The sequence below is a fragment of the Callorhinchus milii genome, unplaced genomic scaffold, assembly GCF_018977255.1.
Source record: "Callorhinchus milii isolate IMCB2004 unplaced genomic scaffold, IMCB_Cmil_1.0 Scaffold2, whole genome shotgun sequence".
Taxonomy (NCBI): domain Eukaryota; kingdom Metazoa; phylum Chordata; class Chondrichthyes; order Chimaeriformes; family Callorhinchidae; genus Callorhinchus; species Callorhinchus milii.
In genome coordinates, this window is record NW_024704743.1 from 29,106,070 (window position 1) to 29,123,396 (window position 17,327).

General features: G+C 42.3%; 1 protein-coding gene and 1 long non-coding RNA gene across 2 annotated transcripts; both read left to right on the forward strand.

Moving 5' to 3' along the window:
• The first annotated feature begins 5,268 nt into the window (after positions 1 to 5,268).
• On the forward strand, positions 5,269 to 11,549 carry LOC103176205. The gene is made up of 3 exons (XR_487572.2): positions 5,269 to 5,545; positions 10,297 to 10,389; positions 10,784 to 11,549. It is a non-coding gene; the product is annotated as an uncharacterized LOC103176205 (long non-coding RNA).
• A 54-nt stretch (positions 11,550 to 11,603) lies between these two features.
• LOC103176204 (forkhead box protein F2) lies at positions 11,604 to 16,988 on the forward strand. Its single transcript, XM_007889612.2, has 2 exons — positions 11,604 to 12,640; positions 16,165 to 16,988. Exons 1-2 carry the CDS (start codon positions 11,659 to 11,661, stop codon positions 16,326 to 16,328), a joined length of 1,146 nt encoding a protein of 381 aa, XP_007887803.2. The 5' UTR covers positions 11,604 to 11,658; the 3' UTR covers positions 16,329 to 16,988.
• The last annotated feature ends 339 nt before the right edge of the window (positions 16,989 to 17,327 follow it).

Consider the following 17,327-nt stretch of genomic DNA (forward strand, 5'->3'; position numbering starts at 1 on the left):
CATTATTCCTTTTGATCTGGATTTAACCTTATTTCATTCAAACCTACTTTCTCCAATTCCCCCTAAAGTTAGCAACTTTAATGTTCTTGCAAAACAATATTTTTAAATCTGGGAAGCGTACCTCCGATCAGCAGCATCGATTACGATGGTGTGCGCGTTGCTCTCCCCAGACATTTCTGGTAATTTTGTACACTGGGCTCTTGTACACTGGTGCAAAGCTCGTGTTGGAAAAGGCGAGAGAGCCCGACAGGCTGCTTTTGTGTTGTAAATAGGGTATTTTTGCAATCCAAGTACAGTACCACGAGGGAGAGGGTGGTGGTGGGTGTCTGTAAAGCGCAGATTTGGAAATAGTTCGATTTGATCTTTCATTCTCCCCCCCAAAAAAATACACTATTTCAGCTGCAATCCCAACCGATTGCTCAGACCTTTCTGTGCAGCCTCCCAGCACCCAGCACCCAGTCCTGTCTCTGCTCTGACGATCACTTTCCACCCACATCTCAATGGCAGCAGTGTGAGAAAGGAACAACGCTGTGCTTTTAGAAGAAGAAAAGAAACACAGCAGAGCAAACTGTTACCTTTTCCAGTGGCCTGACCTGGAGCTCACCCTTTAATAACAATGACAGTAACACGAATCAGAGCTTATCAGCCCAATCTGCTGTGTTATTTTCTCTCTCGCTAGGAATAGAGCCAACACAAACTTAAAACGCTCTTTTTGATTTCTTTTCAAAATAACCACACGGGAAACTGTCTTAAGTCCATCTCTTTGTTCGCTGCCCTGTAGGAATTTGTTGTAATGTTTCTCCCCACCCCCCCTCTCCCTCCCTCTCTCTCTCTTGCTACTGTTATCAGGGACTTTGATCTTTGGCGATCTTTGAGTCAATTTCCCACCCCCCGCCCCGAGAAGGCGCACGTGTGATCAGCATTCACCAAAGCGCACGGCTACGACCAAAGAAGCACGATCTCCTTCGGGGCAGATTGGGAGGAAGCACATCCCCACAACGCCCGGCTCCCAATCGAGCTTCCAGAGAACCGTGAGACCTGACTCCGCTGTTCCCTCGTTACACCGGTCCATTTCCCAGTGCCAGACCCACACACCGCAGGGTGAGCTGCCCCATCTGCTGTGTTATGTTCTCTCTTGTTGAGACCCAATTGTCAGTGCAGTCAGACGCAGAGCCACGGTTAACACCATTACGAGCAAAAGGTTCCAGATAACTACGGCTGATAAAACGTTAACCATTCAACACAAAAGATATATAATTTTTAAAATAATCTCACATGCATTAAATGTAGAAGCGTTAAATAAAAAGGGAACAGCATGACATGATTTGCGCATTTGCACACAAAGTTCTTACTCTGTAACTCTGCAGAATGCAATGCGTTATGTGATTTGCATAACACTTTTCTCTGTATCAGCATCTTTAAAAAGGTGGAACTAAACTCCCAGCAAAATACAGCCTATAATTGGCCAATACAAAAATCTCATAACTCCCGAGGGACGCGGGTCCTGTGTGGATTTGAGATGTCCAGGCATTAGTAATGAGATTTCAGGTACATCCACTATTATCTCTTCCCCTTCACGAAATGTGATTCTTATTCAACATGTTAGATCGCCCAGAAAATATACAGTCAATTTACTTTACAGTGTGTTCTGTGAAGCACTGTGAGACGTCTCAAAGACGTGATCAGGTGATATATGAAATGCAAGAATTATTATTATCTATCACCTTACCTCGAACTGATTCTATAGAAAAAAAATTGCAATCATGTTGACCTTTATTTCTAAACCGTATATCATTACCTGCCACTATCCAGAAACATATAGAGGTGAACACCTTTTTATCTTTTTAAAAAAAATTATACATAATTTTTGAAATTATTTTGTAAATTATGAAGAAGTAGCTTTATTAGTGTGATGAGTGAACACATCTTTAACTTGATGTAAAATGATATTTCTCAACTCTTCTGTGGTCTATTTCCTTCCGCAATGCAATACAAATGCTGAATTCACAGCAAATGGCAGCAACAATAAATAATATTTGATTTTATTATAGAGCCTTTCCTGTAGGCGAGGACATCTCAGAGTGCTTCACAGGATTTACTGTACTGTACACTAAGTGTAGTGACTGTATATCTTGTCAGGGAGCCAATTTGCACACAGCAATGTCGGACTAATTGTATCTGCAGGATTATTGGCCAGGACACCGTGAGATATTCCTTCCGCTGTCTTACGTTAAGGCAAGTACTGTGAACATTAAGATAGATCTACACCTAATGCTAATATATGTATGTGTACTGTATTGTGCTCGAGTCCTGTTTGCTACCTTTAGCCACAACAGCCTTGTCGGTAAACATAAATTTTTCCACCGTTATCAAAATAAAATAAATTTCTGCACTAGTTTGAGTCTAGAAATAAATGTAACAGGTCACCTTAATTCATCTCTTTTGTGCGTGCAAAGTTCAATCCAATCCTTGGGAGAAACGGATGGGTTTTGTTTTGGTCATATGGTAAGAGGCAGACAAGTGGATTGAATTGTAACTGGATGGATTCGACAAGAGAAGAGGGGAAATAAACCAGCATGAAGTCCAATAATAATATTATTATTATTATTATTATTATTATTATGCATCCAGCCAGACACTGTGCAGACAAGGTCAGGGTGTGGCAATGGAGTGCGAAATGCGCCATCCAGCGGTGGCGTTATGGCTGCAGTGTAGAAACTGTGTGCGGCCCATTGGAGAACTGTTTTTTTTTACTCAACACGACCAGTCAGCCTCTCATGCAGGCATTGGGAACAATAATTGAGAAGGAGGAGGAGGAGGAGGAGGAGGGAAGAACAACACGCACAAATAAAAACAGTCGCCTTCTCAGATTAATAGCAACCGCATCGTTTGTGTCCTACCAGAGTACACACAATCTGTCAGCACATCTGTGTACACATGAATGCGTTTTATTTTGTCGCTGCATCAGCAGCAACTATTACCCTCTCCCGTCCTATACAGAGACAGTGTTTCAATCAATGCAGGTGCTTTTCTGGGCTTTCTCTGTGCCAACCTTCCCTTCCTGGTATCTCTTGCAGTGTTTTCCTATGTAAACTACAGCCTTACGTGTGTATCCAGGCACAGTGCGCAAAAATAGGCAATTTCGTTCTAAGTATATTGGTTTGATTTGCTGCGTTTCATTTGAGAACACTGTGCAGTGCTCTGAAGAAGGGAGACTATTATTGCTGGAGTGTAGGATACCGAACATTTAGTCTATGGATCCAGTGACACCCATAATATCAGTAGTCCCAGACCAAGTGCAGTCTGGATTAGATTCAGAACAAAAACACTTTTCCAACTGTGATCGTCAAGCCCAATAAAAACGGCACTCACAATGTTTTGTTTTCTCTCTGCCTCACTCTGCCCCTGTACCATTTTGCTGAATAAAGCCACGGAGCACATCCGCTAAGAATTTGATTGAACCTGAGTTGGAGAGGAGACGTCCACCCAATCGCCCCACCGCCCACCCCATTTATTGGGCTGAACTGCATTAAAACTCAGAGCCCAGATATGAAAGGCTACTGTCAGAACTGCTGTCCACGTATCACTGCTTTTCTTTTGTTACAACCGGGAGTTTCAGAAGTCAAATATACTGTTGATTTTAATACATGAAAAGGGGGACCTTTCTTCGATGTTTGAAAAAGAATAAATGATAGGTGTACCACACCAACAACAACTTGCATTACATTGCCCTTTGTGTGCAGAACAGTGTCTGCTGTAAATGGTTCGAGCTCAAGACGAATGTGGACAAATTGTTTGAGATTTTGATTTGTCCTAATGGAAATATATACGATTTACGATTTCCAAGCCATTCTAATAACATAATAATCCATGCATTTTGATGTAGCGCCTTTAACGTCGAGCCCCTATCAACGTTTTTTTCTGTAAAGTGTAGTGACTGTGTATTTTTAGGCAAACTTATTCGCTGGTTCATTCCACCTGCTCCAAAAAAAAAATCCAACTTGCCATTAGCCTTACTGTGTTCGCAAACCAGAAACATTTAAAATAAAATGTGGCAATTCTCATGTTGTAGGTGAAATGAACCCCATCCGCTCTGAAATCGTGGTTTTGGCTATTTGTGTGTTTTTTTTAAAAAAAAGCATAAATGAAAAGTACAGTATTTGGAGAATTTGTAAATATGCTTTAACTGTAATTTGAAATGTTTTTAAATCGACGCGAATTCGTTGAACAAATAAACATCGGGAAATACAGTTTGCAGCCTGTACGCCTCTTCATAACCAACAGCAAAATACTTCACAGCTAAAACATATATGACTTTGAAACGGACTTAAAATGTGAAAAGTGCTCCCGAAACGCGAAGTTGTATCGTTTTCTTGCAGGATTTCCTCTTACAGAATTACCTTGGAGCAATTGATATTAAAATTCGAGGACTAATAGATAGTGTTTTTTTTGTTATAGTCAATATTAAGTTACTACACAGATAGTGCTGTTACAGTCCGCAACGTACTGCTATGCCGTTATACTCCACAAATATACAATTTGTCGACAGTATTATAGTCCATCTTTCTCGGTTGTCATTGCGGTTCAGTTTGGCATCAAAACGTTGACGTTAAACACGGATATTGACACAGAAAGAGGGGAAAGGGAGGCTCTGCTCTGCTGGATCGCGGTGTGTGTCTGTGTATTTTCAATAAATATAAACAATTCGTATTTACAAGACCCGTCTCGTCTGAACGAGTTGACGAGAGTGGAAATATTATTCTGGTCATTCTCAGGCTGACCACTGACTGGGTTTCAGATTGACGCGAAGCCCTCGAAAAATTAAAACCACTGGTTTGCAAAACGGTGCCCCAGTCATAAAAAATATATAACTTTCAATCACCCAACAGTGGCTTTTGAAAGAAGGAACATTCATGCTGTACTGGCAAAGGAAATTCCAGCTGCAGTTTATCCTCATGAACAGAGATCAATTTACCCGTTACACAGAAACCAGGAGATCCGTGGAATGATATGCATTCCTAATATACCAATTGGCTACAAAATAAGCAACACAAATAAATAAAACATTTAGAACATATGTTATGTAAGCAATGGGTTGGCAATGCATCAGATAGTTTACCGGTAGGGAAAGCAGTAGAAATAGTGTACAGGTTTATTGCCATCGTTTGGGATTTCCTGTTTATTTCTGTTGCTATTTATTTAACAGGGTAGAGTGATGCAAAATGACCTCTGATCGAGTGCAACATTTTAAATGTGATGTGTAATGAAAATGCAATACGCTTCATAAAGGAAAATATAGCAATTCTCTGTTTCAAAACGCATCAGCAACAAAGAAGGCAGAGGAGAAAATATCGTTGTCAAGCACTTTCCGCCGTCCAGCTGCACATTGACATTCTGCAGAATAAAACGGTCTTATCTATGAATTGGGGTCGTGTGTGTGTTTCTTTTAAAAGAACACGAAGACTTTCCAATGCTGCACTTTAACTCGTGTTAAACGTCGGTAATTGCCTGCAAAGGTAGAGAAAGCAGAGAAGTATAAAAAACAGTAAGTATTGTTCAGATGCAATATTTCCTTTCATCAGAATTTCACATTTTAACCATGTTTGGACATAACCGACATGGTATTGGTTTCTATTGAATTGTTTTGTTTTCTTTCAGGACAGGTTAGGTTAGAAGCTGGGGAAGGTGGGGGTCATCTATTCTCTGTGATAACTATCCCCCCCCAAAAAAAAAAAAAAATCACTAGATGTTAAATTGTCACTTCGATGAGGGCTTTAAGTACAGTGAAGAAAAAAATGAAATGACCTGCACTGGAATTTGGTGCTGGGTGGAGAATTATTTGTGGATCTACTGTACATTTACCTGGGTTAAATGCAAGGGATTTATATATTTTGGCAGGAATCAAGTGCTGTAAAGCAAACAAATATCGACTGGCTACAGTAAAACTTCACGAGAAAAAGCTTCCCACAAGGAATATTTTCTGCTGCAATGAACTCGCTGTTCGTCGTGCTTCCAACCCACCCAGGGTGACAAAAAAAATTAACCTTTTCTCCGTTAAGAAATTAGATTGAAACTTTTCCCCCCAAATCATCCAAAACCCGAATACCGGAGTTTTAAAGAAATCTAAGCAAATACACATAAGTTGGCGAGGGAAAGAAACACGCAAGTTGGTTTGGGAGCTCTCGGTGTTTCGGAGACTTTCACGTTTTATTGTGCGTCCCTATTTGTTTTGACAGCAATCGGGGACAAGATTATATTGGAATTGGAGATGCGTTAAACTCTTGAAGAGAGACAGTGTAAGGATTTCCTGATGGACTGACTGTCTGTCAGCGTGCACACGCCATCACCAACCCAGGGAGTCAAGCCACTTGAGGATCTTAAAGGAAGCGACCCTGTATAGGCAGGGCAGGGAATCAATCTCTCTGGGGGGAAAAAAACACGAGTGTGTCCTTAAAAAATAAGGAATCGTCTGTGTGCCCTTTCATAGAGAGAGGGGGGGGGGGGGGGGGGGAGGGGGCGATGCAATCAATTAATAAATAAAATATGTCGGGTTGCACGTTATCCCCAATGTTGTTGTCACTGCCCGTGAACATTGGAAACCACAATAAAAAACGAAGCGGGTTCTGGCATTGGCAATGTGTGTTATAACATTGCAAACCCAAATAGTTGGACAGAAATGTGAAATTCCTTCTGGTTTCTATTGCGTTTTGGAAGTGCACAGAGAGAGAGAGAGAGAGAGAGAGGTGGTGGGGGGGGGGGGGGGGGGGGGGGGGGGGGGGAGGGGTTGGGGGGAAGAGAGAAAGAGCAAGGGGTGAAAAGAAGATAGGGTTTAATGTCTGGGTGACTATTTCAGTGATTGATGGACCAGAGTTGAACTCGGGTAAGTGAGTTCCTGTGCTGCTTGGAAAGGTCGAGGTTATTGATAGCGTTCAACACCGACTGTGAGGAGATTCTGAATCCAGACAAATTAATGCGCTTCGGAATTGCTTGGGTTTACATTCAACACACAAAAAAAACGGGGAGGGAGGACAGTTCTGTACACAAGTAAGAGGTATGTGTCCCACCAACCATCCTGGGTTATCGAACTAAAACAAAACGATATTTTCCCCCTATGCAAACAGAAAACCGAATTTGTTTGCATATGATAAGTTATTTCTCTCAACACAAACACGCAAAGGAAGATTAAATAGTATTCCAGCTTTGGCGTGTGTGTGTGTGTGTCTAAAACCTGGAAACTGTTAGGAGAGATGAAGTTGTGTGTGTAATATATATATGTGTTTTTAAAAACTGACAATTTTAAAGCACAGATCAGGTAGTTGTAAAAATAAATCGGGAATATAATTGTGTAAAAGTGTTAGCGATTTCTGCTTCAGGACCATATATTTTTCGACGTATTTGACAGCAAACCTGGCCACAACTCCTGCTCTCTCTGCAATAAGATCTGCTGTTTATGTGCAATCTGAGACTTAGTTTATCGAAGTCAATTAATTAGATGCTTTCTTATGGGGAAAACACTGGTGACTAGTAGTCGATTTTTTGTGTCTCAGTTGCAAGCACCACACAGATTGCCATTTTCTTGCATTCGGCATCATTTTAATCCAATTCCTCTCAGACAATTCACCTCGTAAAAGGTCAGTGTTTATGTTTTGTTTAAACTACGTTTGTCGGAACCTGATCTTGACAACTCTTGAGTTTCACTCAGACTGAAATGTCACCACACTAACGACAAACAACAACTCTCGAAAGAGAAGGAGAGTCCCTTTCATTTCAACTGAGGATAAAATCTCTAAAAATCGATTCTTAAATCGCATTCGCCATCTCAGCAAAACAATGAATGCATTTTGCAACGTTTATATGGGTATAACTGAAATCTTCGTCGGGTTTGCGACACTCAATTAAAAAGACACCTGAGGTACTGCGTGTGTAAATGAACAATGTTGTAAAAAAAACTAAAAGCTGACTGTCCACCGGCTCTGATTTTATTAATAACAATTATAATCGAACCAATGTAGTTTAGACATAATCATGCACATCATTAATCTCAAGTTAAGTAAAACAAAGTTGCTCTGTCTAGTCTGCCCTAATGCTGTGAATGATGGCAGCTGCTGATAAAACACTTTTTGGAAACGTCTCAATGCGAGCTGGGGGTCGATAGCGATTCATTCACTTGGTAAATGCATTTTTAAATACGCGCAAAATACTGTATCCGTCGCTTATTTTCTTTTTAAGGGGTCTTAAGGATCCCAGCAAATAAGGAAGAATTGAGAAAATAAACAACTGGGGTTTGGTGCCTGACCTTAAATGAGTATGTCGCGAAAAGTGTGGAATCTGAAATGTCTGGAGGCTCCCTGGTATTGCTAGGATTTCATGGTAATATTGGAATAGGGCGCAAAAAAATAATAAAAAAATGCTCGCTTGGTTGTGAGCCAAAGTGCGTTCAAACGACCTGACTATAACGTGTTACGAATAACACATAACATCACTGTATAATACATTGCTATATATATATTTATTTTTTTTTAAAAAGTATACTGTCCGGCCACCCAGCATATATTCATTCCGAGATGCACGGCAATAACTGTATGTCAATAGTAAGTGCATTAATATCATCAGTACTGCCTGGTAGGTGTGTTTCTGTTTTCTTTCCCTCTCGCCTGTTTTGCTGGTTGAGTCGAGACACAATCGAGTTATTTTGTGCAAATCCCTGTGAGCACCGACTGAGCTCGAAGGGGGAAGCCGTCGACGCCTGGCTCAGTTAATTTAGCTTTTCTTTGTCTAATTATTGTAGCGCTCAGGGTGGGGGGTGGGAGGGGGTGGGGGGGGGGGGAGCTGTGCCCGCAGGACCAGCAGTAAGCTGACACCGACTCTCTCTGTGTGTGGTACAGGCACGGTTTGATGGCAAAGGCCTGCTTCCACTCATGTCAGAGCCAGTTAGCCAGAACAGTACCCCATACACACAAGACCTCGTCCACCACAACCGACTGCAACTTCACCTTTTCTCACTTTTAAAACACCTCTCCCGTCCCCTCTTTCTCCGCATCCGAGTTATCTTCCAGAATACCCAAATGCCCTTTGATTTTACCATTCCTTACTCTCACTTCCTTCCTTCTGCTCGCCATCCCTTCCCTCTTCTTCTCCTGTGTCCCATTTCTTTTTTTAGTTTCCTTTCCACAGCGCCTTCTTTCACCAACTTGTTTTATTTTTTCCTGAATTTACCTTATCCAATATCACCTTCCAATTATATTAAACACGATCTCTTTGAAACTAAGCCCTTCCAACAACGATTCGTACAGTAGTAACATGTTTCTAATTTGTTCAAAACTGAACGTCAATGGTTTCCATTATAATTCCTAAAGATACATTCACCTAAACAGTAAAGTAAATAAACGGCACAAAATGTAGTGGTTATACCCACAGAATCGCTATAGATATAGGAATACACACCATATTTTTTTAAAAAATGCTATTGAAAATTCGTCATTATTGGGGTGAAACCTGACTTTGGAAATAAAGCGTTCGACAAAACGAATATGTCTGTAAAGTTATGCATTGAGGACAGACGAGACAAACATCACCCTTTTTTGACGGTGCGTTTTGAACGTACGTTGAATGCAACATACACTCAGTGTGGGGGAGTGTGAAGGGCATATGACTGGGTGCAAATGATCTGTTTGCAGGTACAGTATGGTACTGCTCGTGTACGTGTGAATGTCTGGGAGTGTGCTTTGCGGGCATTTATGTAAGTCTTGGTGAAAGAAAAAGGGAAAGGGTGTGGGTAATCATTGGCTATAAAATCACGTTATAAAAACCCTTTTCTCAGATATGCATTCACGGGGTTCACAAATTTGGAAACTTAAAACGAACTGATGATTATTTTTGACCTTTGGCAAAATAATGATATGCAGATGATTATTGTATATTCGGATAAAATTGGCCATTCACTTCGTGGCTTTTTGTGGACATTTCTGTGCGCAAATTTGCTGGCCTGCAAAACACGCAGTCACTACACTTTACAACAAGCTTTGAGACGTCCCCTCGGCGTGAATGGGTGGCACCTTTTCAAATGCAAGTATTTTTATGTAGGAAGCAATTAATAGAAGTATCAAACGATCAAACACAACACCCATGCATTTTTGGAGCCGTGCTTAAAAAGAATGTGAAATTCGGGAAACCAAGGAGCGAGGCTGTGATGTTGGAAGACCCAATACAATCTTTTGCGGAGCTGTAAAAAATATTATTTTTTTTTACTTTCAAAGCAGCAGTATCTAGTTTTAATGCTCAACTCTGTAATTCCAGGTGAATTTCAGACCCACCGCTAAGAAACTGGGGTGGTCAGCAAACAGCTTACCGCAGGAGAGTGTCAACTGCACAAATAAATACACGAAGCGAGTAAGTGAAATTATGGGGAAGAAACGAATGTGGGGAAAAAAAAACGAAAACGGGGTTAGGGCTTTAAACGTACTTTGTTAAACATTCCGGGAAAGGGGGGGGCGGGGGGGTGGGAGGGGGGGGGGGGACTGCCACTTTATAAACTTTTTATTTTTTTTCCTAAGGAAATGCAGGTTTTTTTTTAGAGAAAGTCTGGGATATTTCAAACGGCATTTGGGATATATTTTTGATAGCCTTGACGTGAAGCCAATAAAGTGAAGTTCTCTCTCTCTCTCTCTTTCTTTCCCTCTCTCTCTCTCTTTCCCTCTCTCTCTCTCTCTCTCTCTCTCTTTCCCTCTCTCTCTCTCTCTCTTTCCCTCTCTCTCTGTGTGTGTGTGTGTATAACATGTGGCAGCCATGATTGAAATGTCTAAATGAAACTGATTAATGGAGTAATTGCGTGGATCGAATGGCTGTTGGCGACAAGCTGGTGTATAAAATAAAACAAAAAAAAATACCTCGGGTCCCGACGATGATGATGATGATGATGATGATAATGATGATCTGCACTGTGCTCGGTGGAAAGGGGATGGTCTGAATCCTGGTTCCATCCACAGATCCGGGTGGGGGAGTGGGCTTAAGGAAGAGAGTTCCTCGGTGATAGGTGGCCACGTTTTCTTTGGCTAATTAGCCTTCGCAGAAAAGTCCGGCGGGTCTTCCTCTGCGCTTCCTTTTCTTAAAGGGCTTTGCTTCGGGGCTGACCACCAGGTGGAGGATGGAGCAGCGATATCTGGGCCACTGAACTCCTGCCAGAAAACCAGAGAGAAAAAAACTTTTTTGTTGTTGCTGGATGCTCGAGGGAGCGAACATAAGCAGCCGACGTCTGCATCTGCACCGCAAAGCAACAGCAAAGGCCTTTCTTTCGGTGTGAATACGCGCAAGACGCTCACCAAATATATATATAGATATATATCTATATATATATATTAATACCGATCTGGAATTGAATCGTCCATGTTTGCTTGGAGCAACACGTCCGAAAATGAACTGACTGTCTGAAGCCGATTGAATAGCACTCTGTGCCTTGAACGTGTCCGTGGAATAAATGTCCCACGGTCCAGTTGAGCCAAATAGAGCGAAGCGTCTATAAGGGATCGCTATAATATTTTTTTTTCTTCTTCTTCGTCTCCTTCTCCTTCTTCTTCTTCTTCTCCTTCTTCTTCCCTCCTCCCTCTCTCCCTCCCTCCCTCCCTCCCTCCGGATCTCACAAGAGTTGTTCTCTCGGAAGACATGACGACCGAGACCTCGCAGCAGCACCTGGAGCCCTCGGCGCCTATAAGATCCAGCCCGGCTCCCGGAGTGCTCAAGTCGGCCTTGATCAGCCAGCAGTCCCCGGCCATGGACACCTCCGCCTCGGCCAAAGCCAAGAAGACCAACGGCGGCTTGAGGCGGCCCGAGAAGCCTCCTTATTCCTACATCGCTCTGATCGTGATGGCCATCCAGAGCTCCCCCACCAAGAGACTGACCCTGAGCGAGATCTACCAGTTCCTGCAAACCAGGTTCCCTTTCTTCCGAGGCTCCTACCAGGGCTGGAAGAACTCGGTCCGACACAACCTTTCGCTCAACGAGTGCTTCATCAAGCTGCCCAAGGGGCTGGGCAGGCCGGGCAAGGGCCACTACTGGACCATAGACCCGGCCAGTGAGTTCATGTTTGAGGAGGGCTCGTTTCGCCGCAGACCCAGAGGGTTCCGGAGGAAATGCCAGACCCTCAAACCCATGTACAGAATGATGAACGGCATCGGCTTTGCGCCCTCCATCATCCCCCAGACCTTCGACTTCCAGGGTCCGGCGGCCACCCACTCGTGCCATGCCAACAGCTGCACCCTGGAGAGCGGCCTCAGCATGATGAACAACCCCATCTCAGGGAACTACGACGGTCTCGCCAATGGCCACCACGTCCCTCACATGTCACCAAACCCTGGCTCGACCTACATGGCCAGTTGTCCCGTGTCTGCGGGTGGGGAGTACTGTCCCGACAGCAGCAGCAGTCCGGTGCCTTCCTCTCCCGCGGTGGCCAGCGCCTTGGAGTGTCACTCTCCCTACTCCGCCTCGGCTGCCCCATGGACATCCTCGGCGGGTCACCACTATATTAAGCAGCAGAGCATGGCCACCGGCAACCCTGTTCCTTCCAGCCTCCACTCCAGCATGTCCTCCTACTCCCTGGAGCAGACCTACCTGCACCAAAACACGAGGGATCATCCAGATATTTCAGGTACGTTACTTCTCACTCCACCCCCACCCACCCCACCCCACCCACCACCCCACCCCACCCCACCCACCACCCCACCCACCACCCCACCTCCAGGTTTAGCCTAGAAAATAGAGAGTGTGCCTTTCATAGCTGTGCTTTCAACTTGTCTCGTAAAAGATGGGGGATCAGCAGCCTTTCGTGTGTCTTTTGCTGCTTTGAAAGGTCTTTAATGCTTGTTTATGCCATGTTTCATTCCAGATGTGGCGTAGAAGGTTTTAAAAGATCTGAAAATATTGGTTTAAAAATAAAGTGATAGGTTGACCTGCAAAGTACGCAGTCGCTAAACTCTACAGTAAAATCATGTGAAGCGCTTCCAGACCTCTCGGCGACGTGTTAAGGTGCAATATCAAATGCAAAGAGTATTATTTAGTAAATTGCAAAACTTTGAAACTCAGGCTGAAACATGATGTTTTGCTGGCTACAAATATGAGTTTATCATAATCAATATCGCGGAAATAAAAAGAGATTTTTTTCCAAAAAAAAGTTGCTTTTCGGCAATCCATTGGCCTCTTAAATATCGCACTCTAAGTTTTGGAACAATTCAAAACGGATCGTAGTAAAAACACAAATACAAGAAATGTGTGATAAAAATATACTGTGGTTTTGCAACACTGACCTTAGCGTATGAAAATGAAAGAGAAACTGAACACATGATGGACAGAAGTTATGCAATACTTGCGCAGAATAACGCTTTCCCTCAATATAGTCAAATAGATAAAGTAGATTCTCCAATGATAATCGCATATGCATAATATTAATACAAACTTCTTACAAAGAGTGTTGAACCTGCGAGTGTATTTTAAGAACAAGAAGCTGAAATAAAGGCAATGGTTGTGATACATCCTTTATGTAACGTAAACAGCAGAACCATTTAATTTTCGGAATTGTGTTTAAACCAAGCTGCAAATCTAAGGCGAGCTATATATATATATATATATATATATTTTAAAAATCCCATCAGCTGTGCAGAGGTTCCGGCGATTTCATTTAACACAATTGCGATCGCATTCTTTTTTTAAAAAAATAATGCCATCTCACGGGTTATCGCGTATCGATTTCTTGCAGCTCTTTTAGCAATTTTTTTTTTTTTTTGGGGGGGGGGGGCCGAAACGGTCAAATAAAAAAACAAACGCCTGCAAGATGCACGTATAAAAACCATGGCTTTCTCGAGGCAGAACTCTCCAAACAGTGATTTAAAACGTGGGTCGACGGGGTTAACTAAACAAAGACAGTCGCGGCTGGACCACACTGGAGAGGATTTTAGCTTGACTTAACCCAGATGAGAGCTGATGCTGTTAAACTTTCTGGGAACCGTAAGCCTGCAAACTGCCAACAAAAGGCAGCTGTGTCAGTCAGCCCGCATAACCCCGACCCGCCACACAGCCATGTGTGTGTGTGTGTATATAATATATAGAGATATATATATATATATATGCCTTGTGTGCGTTATTAGTTTCCTTGACGCTAATGAAATGAAAGCACTGTTTCGACACAGTGGGGGCATTTGGGAGGTGGTGTGTGTGAGCGGGTGCCCCGGAGGGAGCAGCAAAGGCCACAAATCACAACGTTTTCGTCTTCTTCGGCATTTGCGAAAAGGACGTTTGCATTTACGCATTTACACGCACGCATTTACATTTGCACATCTCCGGCCGCGAACGCTATTTTTGCCCCAATTCAATGCCTGATTTTTTTTGGAAACCATATGCCCCTCATTGCTCAGTGGGAAATTTACACAGTACTCACTGATTAACCGTTGTATGTACTCCATTACGCTTAACTCTTTCAAGAACACATTTCTGTTAGGAAATAATATCTGGGGATACAATACGTCGATGTGTTACTCTATGTTTGGACACGGTATGTCAAGCGACTGCCAGGAAGGCGAATTGAATGAACCTTGGTCTTCTTTCGCCTTGCAAATTCTTATGTTCCTAACTATTATTGATCTTGAAAATCCTATGTAAAACACGGTGGAATACACAACACAATCTGACAGAGTGCAGTCTGACAGAAACGTGTACTTTGTGGCTCTTTAAAGGAATTAAAATAACTACTTTAGGAACTTTTTCCTCTCTCCCCAGTGCGAGCTATTGCAGGAGCAAAGTATCATCTTTAAACTGGATATGTGGTTCAAACAGAAACTAACTGGGTTTCCTTTTTTTTGTGTCAATTGATTGTATGCCTTCTGACTGGGAAAATATACAGGCGAACTTTCAAACCCACCGACAAGCAGTTTAATTGCAGATGTACAATTCGATAGTGTCTCAGGCAAAGTTTCATTATTTCAATCAGAATTGGTAATGTTTGTCTGTAGTTGCTCATTACGGACGTAAAGTAATGCTTTGGGGTCTTTGACAATGTTTTTTTCAATGGCGGGAGCCTTTGATGTTACTCTCAGCAATAAGTTAAATTCTCGGTTTGTTTTAAGGTTCCTCTTCAGGCTGTTTTCTGCGGAGTTTCCTGCCATGGAGAGCAGTGTAACTCCAATCTCATTAGGAGCAAAGCACAGAGTACATGCACCGCCGGGAGCAACAGTTTCGGGCTCCCAGAACGGACTTTAAAGATTTATTGTGACTGGAGGGATTAGGACAAAACCGTGTCAATTCAAACAATGCACTCAAGCGATAAAACAGTCAAAATCACTCATAGGTAGATCGGCCTCAGCATCCTCCACACACACACACACACACACACACACACACACACAGGACACGCGTTCCCCTCTCAATCTAATCCCTTCCCAATTTTATAATTTACTTAACCTGTGGTTAGTGGGAACATACACACACACACACACAATATATGTAATCGAAGAATTATTTAGGAAAACCGTGTTTCCTATTTACCGTGACATGGTTTAACACTGCTTAGAGAGCTTAACGCACTGTATGATATTTACATTGGCCAGACTCTACCGACTGGGTGAACAGTTAATAGATTAGCGCTGGTAATGGTGCGACTTGTAAAGGTATATATTGGGAACCGAGTACTTAATGCCATGACACACAGTAATATCGATGAGTGGGAGAGACTTTTTTTTTAAAATAAGGTCTATTATCACTTGCATAGACTACTGTGAGCTATGTGGGCAAATCTGTAGTCTCTATGGGCAAATCTAGACCAGCTCCTACTGCTATATGTACGAGCAGACAAATTACATCCCACATCTGGCAAAAGACAATCAGTCCCTTTACAAAGGCAAAGCAATTTGAAAGCAAAAAAAAAAGAAGTAATTGTTCTGGAGACCTTTAGTTTAGCAGTGGAAGAAATAGCATTACACACACACACACGCACACAAATCAATTAGCTCTGGTGAGGGAAGAGGTCGTAACGGGAAAGTGGGGGGGGGGGGGGGGGGGGGTCGACCCACTCTGTAACTTATCTCTTATTTGTGAAATAATGTTGAAATATAAAAGAGCATCAAGTCCTGCGCGAATTGCACGTTTCCTTCAACTGTGCGCTACGTCTTTTCTTTCTGTTTTCAGTGGGGATACCTCGCTATCAGACTCACTCCTCGCCGATGTGTGACAGAAAGGATTTTGTGCTGAATTTTAACGGGATCTCGTCCTTCCATCCTTCTGCCAGTGGCTCGTACTACCACCACCACCATCAGAGCATGTGTCAAGATATCAAACCCTGTGTCATGTGAAACAGACAGACACCTCTGCAAATCAGCTCCCGTCTACTCCACTTTTTACTTCTATTTTTTTTGATTTATTAATAATATTATTAAATCCAACCCGGGAGTCGGCACCATAGAGCTGGAAGTTTAATATAACAAAAAACACTGTAGAAAGGCAACAGGCGAGGTTTCTGATTCTGAAAGCGTGTTGTGGGTTAAATGGCGAATTATCTCCGACTTCTTTGATCGATGGAAATAAGAAAGGTTTTTTTGTGTATATATATAAAAAAAAAGCAACTGATATGAAACTAGTCAGTTAGTTTTTTTTCTGTAAACTATGAAGGAAGTTATGGTGCGGAGGCCAACGGTCTAATAAGTTTACCAGTTAGCATTCAATTGCCATATCAGTATTAAGAACGGAGTGTTTAGCGCACTGTATTTATGTAACATTTGAGATCAAGCATCAGACTTGCTGACCTTGACATGCTGATGCCAAGTCGTGAAGAATATACAATTTTCCCATTTAAAAGGATTATAATAAGGCACATGTATACGCGCACATTATGCTTTTCTAAATAATTACATTTGAATATACTTGCACTTGAAAAAAATGTATACTATATGACCTTTTGTCAAAACCTTGTGATGTAAAAACTAAGTTCAATTAAAAAAAAAAGACTTCGGGAAGGTTGTGTGTTGTACTCTTCTTTGCAACTTTGCCAGAATGAAGGATTGATCGGTTCCCGTGTAATGCAGTGAGACCAATGTACTTTTACATATATAAAAAAAATAAACCTTATAAGATCCTTACAGTCGGTGCAGTGTACTGTTCGGATTGTCCGGATACCTTTTGAAAGACCTCGATTTATTAATCGAAATGTAAAATACCGTTGGTTGCATGTGTTTGCTGAACACCGGGACACCCACACGAGGGACTCTTGCAATCGCTCAATTTCTGCAACAACGAGGGAAAATTTGCGGTGTGTCGTTGGATATTTGTCGACTGTGATAATTATCACCGCAAAT

What these genes read in the sequence shown, in the direction of transcription:
- LOC103176204 (XM_007889612.2), top strand. Translation starts at nt 11,659, where the DNA reads ATGACGACCGAGACCTCGCAGCAGCACCTGGAGCCCTCGGCGCCTATA. An exon ending in GGATCATCCAGATATTTCAG is followed by an intron (nt 12,641 to 16,164) that starts GTACGTTACTTC and finishes TTCTGTTTTCAG; the next exon opens with TGGGGATACCTCGCTATCAG.